At 42.4% G+C, this 15,472-nt stretch overlaps 1 protein-coding gene across 1 annotated transcript in view; it reads right to left on the minus strand.

Annotated features, from left to right (window-relative positions):
• Window positions 1-1,325: 1,325 nt before the first annotated feature.
• The window catches only part of snx29 (sorting nexin 29), a 298,365-nt gene continuing 284,218 nt past the window's right edge, over window positions 1,326-15,472 (minus strand). Inside the window, exon 21 of the mRNA XM_015963689.3 lies at window positions 1,326-1,597. Within this exon, the coding sequence (XP_015819175.1) occupies window positions 1,471-1,597 (127 nt within the window). The 3' untranslated portion in view covers window positions 1,326-1,470. The remainder of the gene's footprint in view (window positions 1,598-15,472) is intronic.

Raw genomic sequence — 15,472 nt, forward strand, 5'->3', positions numbered from 1 at the left:
ATCAGGAGGAAAATAAGAGGCGGTTAAATATTTGGGAACAATTGGAAATGTGAGTATTTTAGTTTGTGTACTTTTTCTTTTTAACTGGAATTAGAAAGTTCAGAGTTTTTATCCACAGCAAGTTTCTTTTTCTCCATTCACAAATATATTGATCTCCACTCACAGAAACTTCTGAGCTTTCAGTTTGCAGAAAGGGTAGCACTACAGAAATATTAATATGCTGTGTTTGATCAATTATTCATTGTGTTTAATTTTGGATGTGACCAAAGGAAAGTGTTGACTTTCCAAAGCATGTTTCTGTGTAAACTTTAGGGTTATTAGCATTTCATCTGTTGTGGGTTTAGGGTTAACCCTAGGGTTAGGGTTATGGGATCAGGGTTAGGGTAACCCTAACCCTGATCCCTGCTGCCATCTTAAAGTAGCTCCAATCATCTTTTTTTCTAGCAGCTCATGCAAACATCATCTTATAAACCTTCACACCATCAATTTAACATTACATAGAATCTATGTGGTGTTGTAGGGTTATGCTTATCAGCATAAACTCAACAGAAGCAGCTTGCTGTAGCTACGTCGATGACACCTACGACACAGCGGGAAGGACGTTCTTATAATTAAGGCCAAATTTACAGTAAAATGCCGAATCAAAGTGTTGTAAACATCTATAAAATAATGGTTATATTATGAATCTTGGTCATCTGAACAGGTTTTGATTGTTAGTGAAGTTTTATTATTTGTTGATCTATTCATTTCTTTTACCTGGCTCATCTCTTTGGACTGCAGGAAGCTGGAGTCAGCTCATCCTGTTCATCCCCAGAAACCACCATAGCACAACATCTTAAACATGATCAGAATGTACAGTAGACAGTAGGATACGTTACACTTCCTGCACATGAGTGTTTTCATATATAAAAGCCAGCATAATAACAACAGGCAGGAGAAGGAATGTCCGCAGCTTGGTGGTCCACTGATTGTAAATTGTCATTGTCTAACATGTAATGGCACTACAAAGCTGACATGAAGCTGAAAAACAACATTCATTTCCCAAGATAGGCCTTAAATTCTCCCCCGCTTCACCTTTCTGCACAGGCTTCCCTCCCTGCTGACATCAGGAAAGAAGCTACAAAACCACTGTAGGCACTGTGACCAGGATGCACTTTTACTACAAAACTAAGCAGCGTTAGAAAAACTCGTCATCCCAGACTGTCTGAGATGAAGGAGAGCAGTCCAGTTTTGTTCATGTGCAATTTTGACAAAGTATTTTGGTCTCTGTGAGGTAAGAGGTGCCACTTCTAGAGGTCACCTCAGTTGAAGCGATCCATGTCTGATCCAATGAGCCAAACGCACAGTAACATCCACCAGGAGAGGGCCCAGTCCGTCTCTCCATTCAGGCTCCATTCAAGGTTCATTAAACACCTCAGCTCCTCACAACAGGTTCTTCACAACTGCTGTCCTCAGTTTTACCTCAAAGGTTCAAAGGTCACCGCTCTGAGGTTCAGGTCTGGTGTCCTGGGTGCGACCGCGGCCCAGTCTGGGGAAGTGGGATGAAGTTCTGGATCGGGGTGTTTTGGCTCCAGCGTCAGTGGCCTGTGGGGTGTCTCTACATGGAAAAGAAGAGCAGGAAAAGTTTATTACTCAAATGCACAGCTAATGAAATTATCCACCTCAAATCTGGTTTGGTGGCCAATCCAATACAAGATGGCTGCCACATCCAACTGACCTTTGAAATAATAAAATGTCAAAGAGCTCAGTGAGTTTTCCAAATACTGAGCTAAAATCTGGTGTAGTCACCATAAGTTATATCTAATACATACTTACTAGTTTCCTTTTAGCATTTTCCTTCAGGGGTCGCCACCATCAATCATCAAGCTCCATCTAACCCTATCCTCTACTCTGCCACCAATAAGCTTCAAGTCTTCTCTCAATGCATAAAAAAAAATCTTCTCTTTGGTCTTCCACTAGGTCTCCTGCCACCCAGAGTTAAAAAACTGATTCAGCTTTAGAAATATTGTGCATCAGCTGATGTTATTAGTGATATTTTAGCATGAAAATAAATTGTCTGGATATCGGCTACAAACTTCGGCAGTACGTTTTGGCTATCGGCTAACCGTGTCTCCCACATATTGGCATCGGTATCGACAATAGAAAAACCAATGATGGTCGACCTCTAATGCCAACAAGAAAATTCCTGAAGAAATTTAAAAGGCCTGTCAGCTGCAGCAGAAGCATGGAGGGCCTCAGCCAATCAGAGCCTGGATTTTCGTGGGAGGTCATAAAAATCATTTCAGTAGCCCTGTTTCCTTTCCCCGAACTTTGGGGTAATTTTATAGGAACTTCCTAAAATGGGCGTTTCTCCGCTTGATCAAGCCGGCCGAACGGTCATTTTCCAGGCCGTTTTCAGGAACTTTCTGAGTACCTGATCAGGGGTAGGAACTCTGAATGGCCCGGACATCGCAACTCAATTTCCCCGTCCCAGAATTTACCCTGAAGTTCTGGTAATGGAAACAAAGGTACTTTTAGACTTACCCTTGCCACGCACTTACTTTGTATCATAGGGACAGGTCCCTAATAAAGACTTTATTTCTCTCTTAAACCAGCAAAAATCTAAAGAATGTCCATCCACATAAAAGGCTGAGCATGGAGAGGTTTCATGCAGGCTTACAAACTACCTGGATAAAATAGTAACTTTCCAATAGAGAAGATAAATATTTGGTCTTCTAAATACTCTTTACACTGCATTAATTACAAATTTATTAGATAACTTCAAACGAAGATTGTTATTTTAGTCACCGAATCACCTGAAACTTTTATATTTTTTTCTTTTGATTTAAAATTTAAGAATTAACCCCATAAACCACGGCAGGAAGGAAGGATTTCCAACAGATGGATTCACATCAACATCAACGAACATCTTATCATGATGTTTTAAGTCTCCTACTTCTCTCTGGGAAGTCATTTTGTCCACTTAGTGACATCATTGCCTCGGTTTCCAAGACAACCATCTTCAGCACGTGTGAACTGCTGATCCCTGAACCTGACAATGATGACAGTGAAGGAGAGGAACTTGTCAAAGGAAGGAAATGAAAGGCAGTGAAATGCTGTTTTGTTGCATCGTGTTGCTCCGTTCTCCTCCTAAACATTTCATCCCAAAGATGGTGGACCTCTCACCTGCTGCTTTGTAAGGATGTTGTAACACTCTAAAAGTAGCTTTCAGGTCAAGAGATTTTACATCAATAGGAAGTCTTCAGTAAATGTTCAACAAACGTGAGGAGGGCATCTGTGTCTTGATGCCTAAGTGGCATCTTTAATGACACACCCCAGCTGATGGAGTAATAATTAAGATTAGCAGGGATATCTGGGCTTTGTAAGTTAGAATTTTTTTCCTTCTTGGATAATGTGTTGCACTTCGTTCACAGGCTGAAGATGTCTGAGCCAGAATTAAGGAATCACAAGTTCTGTTGTTTCAAAGAAAAACCATAAGTAGGGATGTGTGAGGACTGAGTGTCACGGTGAACTTGTTATGGTGAAAGGCTAGCATCAATCCTCTCCTCTGGCCCAAAATCATCACTGTCCAAAGTGCCACATATTCCCTCGCGAGGCTGGTTCAATTACACCCAGCCACATGCACTCACACAGTTTGGATTTGCAAAGGTTGGCCAAACAGAGATGCAACGGGGAGTTATATCAGCAAAAATCCTACTAAATTGAGGGCAGCCTGCAGAGCTGGAACTGTAAGCCACCTCGTTTATTGACATCAAACTGGGTAAATGTGGCAAATTAATTGGGCTTATAGATTCTGGTCCGGCTCTCAGCATGTTTTTGTCCCCTGTTTGGACATTATATTGATTTGTACATGATAACAACTTTCCCAAGCACTGTTGGAATATTAATAATTTGAATGCAGAGGAACCTAATTAGAGTAAACAGCTAGACAAATGCTAGTATGCATCAGAATGACTTCCTAATAGTGAAACATTGTGTAGTAAATGGTGCATTCTTAATAATAATGAACTCACTCCATATTTGTTTGCCGTCACAGAAACACAGGCATAGATCAATTGTTTCTGGCCACCAGGAAAATACTTAATATGTTTAACTTTTATTCTAACTGCTTTTGGCCTTGAGATAAAAATCTACAACTCTTTTTTTCTGATGCATTAGGTAAACAGAGTGAGAGCCCAGGCGGTGAGCTTTGTGCTTTAACAAAGCCATAAAGGTGGAGCAGCATATCAATAAGGGACAAATCTACAACCGTGAAAATTTCTAATTGGTGTGGAAACATGAAATGAAATCTGTGTGCATCAAAGTCTTGATTCTCTCACACAAACACCAGTCTACACTGATGTAGGCTTTCTTTTTGTCACATTGAAGACAAACTAAAACAAGACTGAGCTTCAAGTGCATCCAAGCGTCACAACTGTATGACTCGACTGTGCTAGTTGACCGTCAACAATTCTTGGTTGAGGAATGGGATGTCCTTCCACAGCAGATCAGTAACCGGCATGAGAAGGAGCCAAGTTGTTGAGGCTATAACCCTAACCCACATGCCACTGATGCTCCTGACAGAGTAAAGTCAATAATGTAAAAATGGCCAAATGTGATGTTACTTTGTTCCTCAATACTGTGGAAAAGTGTTAGACAAGATGGCCTCGCTCGGGCTGAGGTCAGGACTCCGGTCAGTCAAAGTCCTTTAAACCAAACTCATCTGCTTCAAACACCAATTCATGGAATTGATGCGGTGTCACACATAATCCTCCCACTGGAAAACATCCAAAGCAAATGTAAAAAAATTAGTTATATAGCAAAGTAAATGTGGCGTTACTTTTACGTAGTATAATGCAGTTACATTTTATCTATCAATTCAAAGATTTTTATAACTGAATAATTCTTACTATCAAGAATCGGAGTAGGATGGAGGGTGCCAGTAAAATCTATATCACTCACTCTGGTTCCTCCATGAAGGAGCCGGCTTCGATCGTAATTAATTACATTACTCCTATTCCTAATAAAAAATGCAGTTGTTGATGCCATTATACTTCAACACCGTTATAGGCTCGACACAATGGAGGCGACATCGCCTCGCCTCCATTCATTTTCAATGAGACATGCGCGGCAAAGCGATAATCGCGGGTCTCCCTCCTACTAAGCAAAATGCGAAAAACGTGCTTGTGACATTTTGCACTCGTGCACGTGTCGTGCTCAGGCGACCCAGCAACACGATCCCAGAAAGTTGAAATATTTTCTACTTTTCATCGCTGTCGCTTGAACGAGGACCAATCAACGGAGGTTTTATTCACTGACCAATGAGCGGACAGGATGCTCCGTACATCTCTGAGCAAACATGGACACTGTTTCTCCTTCTGTGACTGTGTTCATCTTAATGTGAGGTCCAAACCATGTGATAAATTGAGGCATGTCCTGATAGACAGAGAGTAGCCCTCTCCTGGTTTGTAATATGGGACGAACCCATTCTCGGGTTTTTCTTTTTGTATATAGTAAAATCAGAATTAAGATTTCACATAACTCTAGCAGCACCTTGTGAAACATCATATCTACCGCTTTTTAAACTCTGAACCACTTAGATAATCTTAATTCCCTCCAACCTGACACAGCCAATCAAAACAATGGAAGACTCAATTTCGCCATGGAACAGAACGCATTGACGGCTTTGCCGCTGGCCGTGACCGCGGATCGCCTCCCGTGTGTCAGGTAATAAAAGCGAGAGCGACAAATTTAGTTGATTGTGGTCGTTTGTCGCCTCCCGTGTATCGAGCCCATTACTCCTAACACTGGTGATGAGCTACGTTGTAACCACAGCTGCCCTGGGATACACTGGCATGAAGCTACCACACAATCAGCGCTACCAGTCCCTTCAACTACCACCAACAGACAAGAAGGGTGAAGGACACAATGACTGACATGAACAGAGCCTGGGTTCGAACTGGCAACCCACCGATTTCATGGCAAACTCCTACCCCCTGAGCCATTGTCATCTTTTTGATCCTCTAAAGACAACCTATGCTTTTGCTTCCTTGTCCTGTAAAAGCTCAGCATGATCAAAAAGCATGGCTGGTTTTATCACTTTAGAAAAAAGCACTGAGTGAAAGGAGATCAGCAATGAACCTTTCAAGTATTACTTCGGTCTCAGTTGTTATTAGTAAGGGTAAATCCTAATCACCTAACATAAGCAACTGTTGAGTATAGGGGATGGGTACCGAATTTGGTACTTTTTAAGGTACCGACCGAATTCCATAGTACCGACCGAGCACCGATTCACGTCATTTTAAACGGTGCCTCGTTTCGGTACCCGTCCTTCATAACGAGAACTTGCCAAGACAGCTGTGCATGCGCAAGAGCGTTATGTCGTCGCTCGCTGCGAGCCAGTTGTAAACAGAGCAGCATGGTAGAAAGAATGCAAGCTAAAGCTTGGGTCCACTTCACTAAATGTGATGGGTAACTGGGTGATGATGAAACCAGCGACAACGATCTACGTGTGACATCCTCATCTGCTCCAGTAGGTAAATAAAATGTTTAAGATAACGTTAGCTTAATATGTTAGCTTCCGTTTCGCTAATGGTGCGTTCGCTTTCTCCTCGGAACTCCGAATTTCCGACTAAAAGAACATGAACGTGCTCTAAAGTTTGGCTTCACTTTACTAAATGCGACGGGTGATTGGGTGAAGATGAAACCAGTGACAACAAAGTGAGGCATCATCGTTTTAATCTGCTCCAGCAGCTAAATAAACTGTTTAAGATAACGTTAGCTTGATATGTTAGCTTCCATTGCCACCGTTGTTGTCAGCTACTGGTGCGTTCGCTTTCTCCTCGGAAATTCTAACTTCCCAGTAGGAAAAATCAAATGAAAAAGGACGGCAAAAGGAATGAAGATACACAGTAAATTTAGTTCACAGTAAAGATGTTTGCTTCAGTTTAATTATCAGCTTATAAAACTGCAAGGACGATGTTAAAATACAAACAGTTGAATGTTATTTATCGTGAAATTTATCAAATATTGTTATATATTGAGAAAAATATATGTTTAATTATAAAAGAGAATTAAAATAATAAATACTCAAAAGTATCGAAAATTGGTACCGTTAAGTACCGGTATCAATTCCTAGGTACCAGGAATTAGTACCGAATCGATTCAAATGTCAAAGGTACCCATCCCTAGTTGAGTAGCATCACTACTGTCTTTGTCTGACTGTAGGACTTTGAAGAAATTATTTTTTATAGCACATCACAAGATAAAATCTCATGAGGTTCATCACAAGAACAAAAACAAAATGGAAAGAAATATTTTAAAAATTCTGTAATCAAATATGCGGGGGGGGGGGGGGGGGGACTAATAGCGTGAAGGAAGAAAACATAATTATAGGCAAAAGGTAAGAAAGATAGAAGAAACAGCAATATGAAGAGAAGCTAGTGATGAAGAATCAAAAGAAGGTCACACCAAAACCAGCCTGAACAAGTGAGTCTTCAGCTGCTTTTTAAAGGAGACCACTGAGTCCACTGATCTCAGGCTCAGGGGAAGAGGTCCAGAATGTGGGGGCCACAACAGCAAATGATCTGTCACCTTTGGTCTTTAGCCTGGTGCTGCACAACCAGTAGACTTTGGTCACTGGACCTCAGGGACCTGCTGGGGGTGTAGGGACTAAGAAGACCACCAATCTATGATGGTGCTTGTCCATGTAAGGCCAAATAGACCAGAACCAGGATCTTGAAATGAACCCTGAAGTTGACTGGTAGCCAGTGAAGCTGGAGGAGAAGCGGGGTGATGTGGGTGTGTTTGGAGGACTTGGTCAGAAGTCGAGCACAGGCATTCTGAACCACCTGTAGACGGTTCAAGGAGGCTCTGCTCAGACACGTGAAAAGAGAGTTACAGTAGTCTAAGCGTGAGGAGATGAAGGTGTGGAGAACTGTCTCAAGTTCAGAGCGGGACAGAATGGGACTCAGCTTAGCAATGTTCCTGAGATGGAAGAAGTAAGAGCGAACAAGAGAACTGACATGAGAATCCAAGGTGAGAGCTGGGTCAAAGGTCACGCCAAAATTCCTGACGACAGGTTTGGTGTGAGAAGCAAGCTGACCAAGAGAGTCTCTGACTTTGGGAACCAGGTTGTCTGGGGCACAGATGAGGGTCTCAGTCTGTCTCAGAGCTGTCTCAGTGGAATGAGCTCTACAAAAACATGGCTGGAAACTATAGCTGTTCTGTTCATCAAGAGCAGCTGTGAGTTGTTTAGTCACAACCTTTTCCAAGATCTTGGAGATGAATGATAGATTAGAGATAGATCTGAAGCTGCTATGGAGAGATGGATTAAGATTGGGTTTTTTAAGAAGTGGGTTGATTACAGTGTTCTTAAAATAAGAAAGGAACTGGCCAGAAACCAACAAGGCATTAGAACATACTGGGACTGATGGACTAAAAAGCATTGTTAAGCAAAGTTGAGGGAGAGATGACTAAGGGGTATGCAGAGGTTTTCATTGAGATTAACTAGTTTGGTTATCTCAGGCAAAGAAACAGGAGCAAAACTATCTAGAATCACGAGCTGGGCAGGAGTTGGAACAGGCAGAGATAAGCTGAAGAAAATATTCTAGATCTTACCTTCTTGACTTTATCCACAAAGAAAGAGTGGATGGAGGCTGTATGACAGGTGAACACTTTGGGATTCCCTTTGCTCTGGGGAGAAATATGCAACCCTTGTGTCTCTGACTGCAGACTGTCAGAAGATCCTTTAGATGCAGCGGATAGACATGGAGGTGGGTTTTCTTTCACAAGCATTCAATATTTGTGCACTGGTGCTTAAGGCTGTGAATACTCATTTTACCAAGGATTAGGGTTCACTGCAGGACCTGATCTGGTTCTGAAAGGACAGATGTTGCCCAGAATGGAGAGGCAGTCAAAGAATCCAAGTCAGTAACAGAAGAATAGGGTGGATTGAAAGCAGCAGAAAATTTGCTAGCTGTGCTCTCATTAAGAAAATGAGAACAAACCAAATGGTGAGCAGGAGGTGCGGAGTGGCAAACACTGTTAGCATTCACCCCTACTGCACACTGGAGGCAACAGCGGCGCGGAATGGCAGCGAAACAACACTCCTTCAAATACAATCCGTTATAGCCTATGGAGTTTAACAAGATGCAATGCGGCAAGTTTTAGATGCGTCCTAGAAGCGGCACGCCGCACCACTAAAGATAGGGTTCTATTTTTGCCGCGAGCCACTTTGGGATGCGCCAATTACCGCATAAGGCTAGACATGAAGTCACACACGGTTTCAGCGTAAAATCCCCAGGAATTTTCAAAATAGAGCATTGCAGCTAAGCAATTTTATATATATGAAGCTTACGTGTGACCTAACATCTTATTTACTCCCTGCATCGTTCCAGGAGTGCAGCGGTGTGTTTTCATGGCTTTAATCCTGGCACGGGAGAGGAACAACATCATATCTAACATCAAACAGTGATAGCAGCGTGATGTACTTCTTTTTGGTTTAATGGCGGATATCATAAACAAACCATAATCTTTGATGTCTCGAGGGATCTTGTGATCTTGCAAGAAGGTTGGCAGAGAGCTTGAGGGGTTTTATGATCTCACGAGTCGAACGAGGAGCACGGCAGAGAAGCCGCTTTGCTGCTGAGACTCTCCTGGTGTGCACTCGAGTGCAGTGATTGTCTTGAGTAAATCGTTCAGCGCCGCTGATGCTTTTTTTTTTTATCAGAAGGATAAAACAGTCTGGCGATCATATGAGATGGTACCCAGGACACTATCAAAGAAGACCACAGACAAAAGAAGACATGGAAAGGAGAAAGTTATCAGAAAAAAGAAACACCAATAACAGCGGCAAAGCCGAGCACAGGTGCCTACTTGTTATCGTCCGTTTAGTTTGTTCTTATAGCAAGACGACCTATTGATAACAGTGAAATTCCTTTACAGCCCTGTATTCCCATATGGGGAGGGAGGTTTGTGATCCATTTGGGTCTCAGACTCTCATTTGTAACTAAAGATGTCAAACCACCACAGGTTAGATCAAGCCAACTGCACAATATGTAGTGTCAAAGAAAAGAAGCAGCAGCTTCATGATTAATTTTCAAACATTCTTATGCTACTAAAAGGATTAAAAGTTGTTTCAAGGGTTTCTGATGGGAAGCATCAAGCATATGTACACACTAGCCAAAATACAATATGATGATTCTGGATGAAGCTGTGCTGAGTGCACCTCAGATGATTTATCACATGGAATACTGAAGTTTTAGCTTTATGTCACGACCCCGACTCCACGGGCCCCACATCACACATAATCCTCTCCTGAACTCCACTACCTAGCGTGCCCCATTCACGTCACCCAACCCAGCCTATATACGGAAGTACCTGACTTCCGCTCACTACTCAGTCATCGTTCCAAGTTTTACCTGAACCTTGTCCGGAGTTTATCTGACCCGCCAGTCTCTTGCTGAGACCCACCAGTCTGCCCAATCAACCTGCCGACTTTATGCAAGTCTTTTCGCTTTGCTTTGGAATCATGGGACGCTTTTGTTCCCCTTTTTGCTGTAAATGGAGAAGTAAAACAACGTCTTGGTGTGATACGCTTGTCAGCCACTAGATGGTGCCATCAGATAAAATAAATAATATGGATATCTCCTTTAACCACCCAAAATAGACGTGTAGGAGTTGTAAGGCACTGGAGAAGAGCCCAAGGTGAGATGTAGAAAAACAACAACCTTTAAATATCCACTCGAACAACTACACACAGCACAACAACCATTGCTATGCTAAACAGGAACAACAATTTTTCCTCCTTCACAATAAAAGTATGTCCTTCTGTCACCTTCACGAGCATGCCTTTCTAGTGTGAGATTACATACATTGTGTTGCACCACCCAGGCCCCCCTAGAACACAGAAGGGCATAAAAACATTGTACCCACACAGAATCAAACATGAGCACAAATAGAAACGCTTCGGGGTCTTAATCAGGCGGCCGCACTGCTGGCCTTAGTGACCTGAGGAGTGAGGGAAGGGGGCCGGAGGGGCCAGACAAACGTGGGATTGCTCAGCTCTAGGAGGGGGGAAACGTGGTGGATGCACATGTTGGGGCAGCAGTCCTGGCTCCACCAGTACCTCTGGAAGTAGGTGAGCCGGTTTGAGGTGGTCTACCGAAATTAGCTCCCTACTATTGTACAACTCGAGCAAAAAATCTTTAGGGCCCGCTTCCAGGCTGCGGAATGGGCAATCATAAGGGGGCTGCAAAGGTGAACGGTGCGCATCATGGCGGACAAAAACATATGCAGCTGACATCAAGTCTCCAGGTACATAAACTTGGGGAATACAGTGGTGCACCGCAACTGGGGTGGATAATCCAGCCCGTTCGAAAGGGCGAGACCGTTTTACGGCTCTAGAGACCACATCAGGTCTATTTGTTTGAAACTCTCCTGGAACTCTCAGGGGTTGACCAAAAATCAGTTCAGCTGAGTCCTTTTTAGGGGCTGAACGAAGGCTCTACAGGACCCAAGGCAAACGCTCGACCCAGTGAACGTCAACCAGAGAGGCACGTAAAGCCACCTTCAATGTGCGGTGGAACCTCTCGCTAAGCCTATTTGCCCGCGGGTGATATGGGTGCCCCAGAAAATATCTATTGCCGCCTCTCAGATATTCTGCTTATAAAAATTTACTGTAAAATCAAAGAAACCTGTGTAATTTTTATTACAGTTTCAAACTTTTAAAATATCCTTAATTAGATTTGCCTGAAAGCCTGTTTTGAGCTTCTGTAAAAAGACAAATAAGTCTAACTGCTGACAGCTGGTCAGGGTTATTGACCAACTATTTGGTGTTAAACATTGAAGCCATGGGCATGATGATGTTTATTCAAGTCAACACAGAAGGATGGAGGCACCTTCATGAAATGAGATGATACATTCCTACTAGTCCAGTTGTTATGAATATCCTTAAATATAATTTCTATTTATATCTTTTTTTTCAATACTGACTTTAAAAAATATTATTTGGACAATGATAAATTTAATCATAAGTTACAAATAGGTGTTGATTAACTGTTAAAATGGCTTGCCGTACTTACAAAAAGGTGTTGTTGATTAATTGTTAAAATGGCTTGCCGTACTGTCTTAATATAGACAAATACAGGGAAAACGTATTACAACATTACTAAATGAACCCTCATTCACTGAATTGTTCTAATATTACTGATAAATCACTTCAGTTACTAACGTACTAGTCTGCGTGATGATGTCAGAGACGATGAAACAAGATGGGGTGTCGTAACTTTTTTTCTGCAAGCTCTGAAGATGGACAGGCCATTGTCCTGAATTTCTCCTTTAGCAGCTTTGGGAATCAAAAATATTCCCACGCAAGAAACTTCAAACCCTTCCTAGGTGGAAACAGAGCAGTCCCAGTGGTTGTTGTTGTTGCTGCTTCTGCTTTTGCTTTTGCTGTGCGTTTGTCCCAGTTTGACTTTGGTTTTTGACTGTGCGGGCCATGCCCTATCATCTTTTTTTGGGGTGTGTTGTTGGAGAAGTCTTAATGGTTGATTAACTTCAGTGCTTCACATCGTGGTTAATAGTCAAATTGGTAAATCCTTGCAACCTTATTCTCAACATGACGCTCTTGGACAGTGTCAGAATGCAGTTACACAATATTGCATCACACCACTATGATGATTAATTAATCACTGAAGGATTTTTAAACTGAACTGAACTTGAATGATGCTGGTGGCTTGACGGGGTTGCAGGCTTTGCATGAAGACTGCTTTAAATGTTTCATGACCAAGCCATGCCAGTTTGTACCAGTTGAGTGCTGAAGATACAAAGCCAAAACTACTAAAGACGTATGGCATCCTGTCACACTCTTTCACTCATAATTAGGAGCTCACTTCATCCATTACATATGACTACAGAGGTCTTTATTCTTTGTGACGAAGCCCTTTGGTCCAGTATCAGTAAGCAGTTGGTTAAAGGAAACTTTGCAATTTTTACTAGGAGGAATTTGGAATGGAACCAGTGACTATCTGTTTGCAACTACAAAAACATGCTTTTTGCAGATGATGTGGTCCTGTTGGCTCCATTAGACCGTGATCTCCAGCTTTTGCTGGAGCAGTTCGCATCTGAGTGTGAAAACAGCAGGGAGGAGAATCAGCTCCTCAAAATCCAAGACCATGGTCATGAATCAAAAAAGGATAAAATGTCTTCTTCAGGTCAGAGAGGAGGTCCTGCCTCAAGTGGAGGAGTTTAAAAATCTCGAGGTCTTGTTCACGAGTTAGGGAAAGATGGAGTGTGAGATCGACAGGCAGATTGGTGCCGCCTCTGCAGTGATGTGGGCGATGCACTGGTCTGTCGTGGTGAAGAGAGAGCTGAGCTGGAAGGCAAAGTGCTTGGGTAGTGACCGAAAGAATGAAATCATGGATACAAGCGGCCGAAATTAGTTTTCTCCACATAGGGTGAGAAGCTTGGTCATTCGGGAGGGGCTTGGATTAGACCCGCTTCTCCTCCACATCGAGAGGAGCCAGTTGAGGTGGCTCGGACATCTGGTCAGGATGCCTCCTGAACACCTCCAAAGTGAGGATAAACCCTAACCCTAAACAGGAGGAGACATAAAGGAGAACCCAGGACATGCTGGAGGGACTATGTCTCTTAGCTTGCAAGGGAATGCCTTAGGATTCCCCCGGAGGAGCTGGTCCAGGTGGCTGGGGAGAGGGAAGTCTGGGCCTCTGCTTAGGCTGCCGCTCCCGCTCCCGCGACCTGACTCTGGATGAAAATGGATGGATGGAAAACATGGGCACTGTGATGGAAAAGGAAACCCATGATGACAGAAACTGGTGTGAAGTGAAGTAAAAATTGGCTTTCAACAACAAATATTGCACTCTTCACTCCATGACATTTACCCGGGAACTTTAATTATGAGCCACTTTGTATCAACATTTAACCAAGGTAAAACACTTGATTGCTCTTTTCATCACTGCTGACAGCAGGTGCTGCCGTAGAGTTCATGTGCTGATGTATTTTCTCACAAGCTCAAGTAAAGGAGCCATTAAATAAAAGTACAATGATCCAAGTTTATAATGTTAAAAGGCAGGAACTGCAGCAAAACCAGACAAAAAAGCACTAAATCTTTGGCTTCTAGCATCAGGATGTGGTAAAATCTTAGCTATCACATGTCCATGTACATTTCTGTTACCATGAGTATCAGCAACCATTTCCACTGTCAGAACATTTAACAGGTTACACTTGAACTGCATTCTAAACTCTGGTGCAGCTGGTCTGGTTTACCTTGCATGTCACAAACCTTGAACTTTCAGGAAACTGCTTCTTATATACTGTTTTCACTGAAATATTAATTTCATGTCAGAGTTCAAGTTGTGGTGTATTGTACTGTAACACAAGTGAGATCTTTCCCACCAGTCTAAAACACGTTTACCGAATGGGTAAACAAATCAGTTTGTTACAACCAAACCGAGCATGCTGGGTGTCTCAAGCTTCTCTCTAGCTTTGAGACTACGATAAATGGACTAAAAGCTGCACATGCTGGGTTATTTTTTTTCTTCATTACACGTTAGGATTTATTTTCCACTGCACACTGATTTAACAGGCAGGTTTAAAAGTAAACATGAGAATGAGACTGGATCTACTTTCATAATGACAGTACATCTTATCATTTAAAGGGAAACACAACCTGAAATAAGGGCTATCAGTCTGGTTCATTTACACTATTTGAAACAACGATCATGTTTGTGATCTATAGCTGGACGATATTTCAATAACAACATATATATATCTGTTGTTAGATGTGTTGTGTTATAGGGAAAAAATGGGTCGATTAAACATTTGATTAAAAGGTTTCCTCTCCTTTTTCATTCTAGCATATCAGGTAGCTTAAAGGGACAATGTGTAGTTTTTATAGTAAATCTCAGGAAATATTCATCAAAATATTGTTGAAAATGAATTAAATGATGCCCAGTTGTAGAAAAATATTGGCGGCTTCTTAACATATAACCATAAAAATCAGGTCTAAAATACATGGGAGTGGGACTAAGTCTCTGGGCGACGCCATATTAATCATAATAATAATGCATTGAACTTCAATAGCGCTTTTCTAGACACCCAAAGACGCTTTCACACACTCTCACAGTCACACACTGCTAGTGATGGTAAGCTACTTGTAGCCACAGCCGCCCTGGGGAGGTCTGACAGAGGCGAGGCTGCCATTTGGCGCCTCTGACCACCACTAACACAGGCAAGTTGGGTGAAGTGTCTTGCCCAGGGACACAACAGCGGGATACCCCTGGCGGGAGCAGGAATCGAACCCATGAGGCAATCCGCTCTACCACCTGAGCTACTGCTGCCCCATATTAGATGCCATGTTTCCTTCTACGGGAGCCCTTGATGACAAAATGCATTTACTGATTTGTAACAAAAGATTACAAAACTTTCACCATTCATGAACATTGTTGTTTTACACATTTACCTCTTCACTAGT

Source organism: Nothobranchius furzeri, chromosome 16, assembly GCF_043380555.1.
Source record: "Nothobranchius furzeri strain GRZ-AD chromosome 16, NfurGRZ-RIMD1, whole genome shotgun sequence".
Taxonomy (NCBI): Eukaryota; Metazoa; Chordata; class Actinopteri; order Cyprinodontiformes; family Nothobranchiidae; genus Nothobranchius; species Nothobranchius furzeri.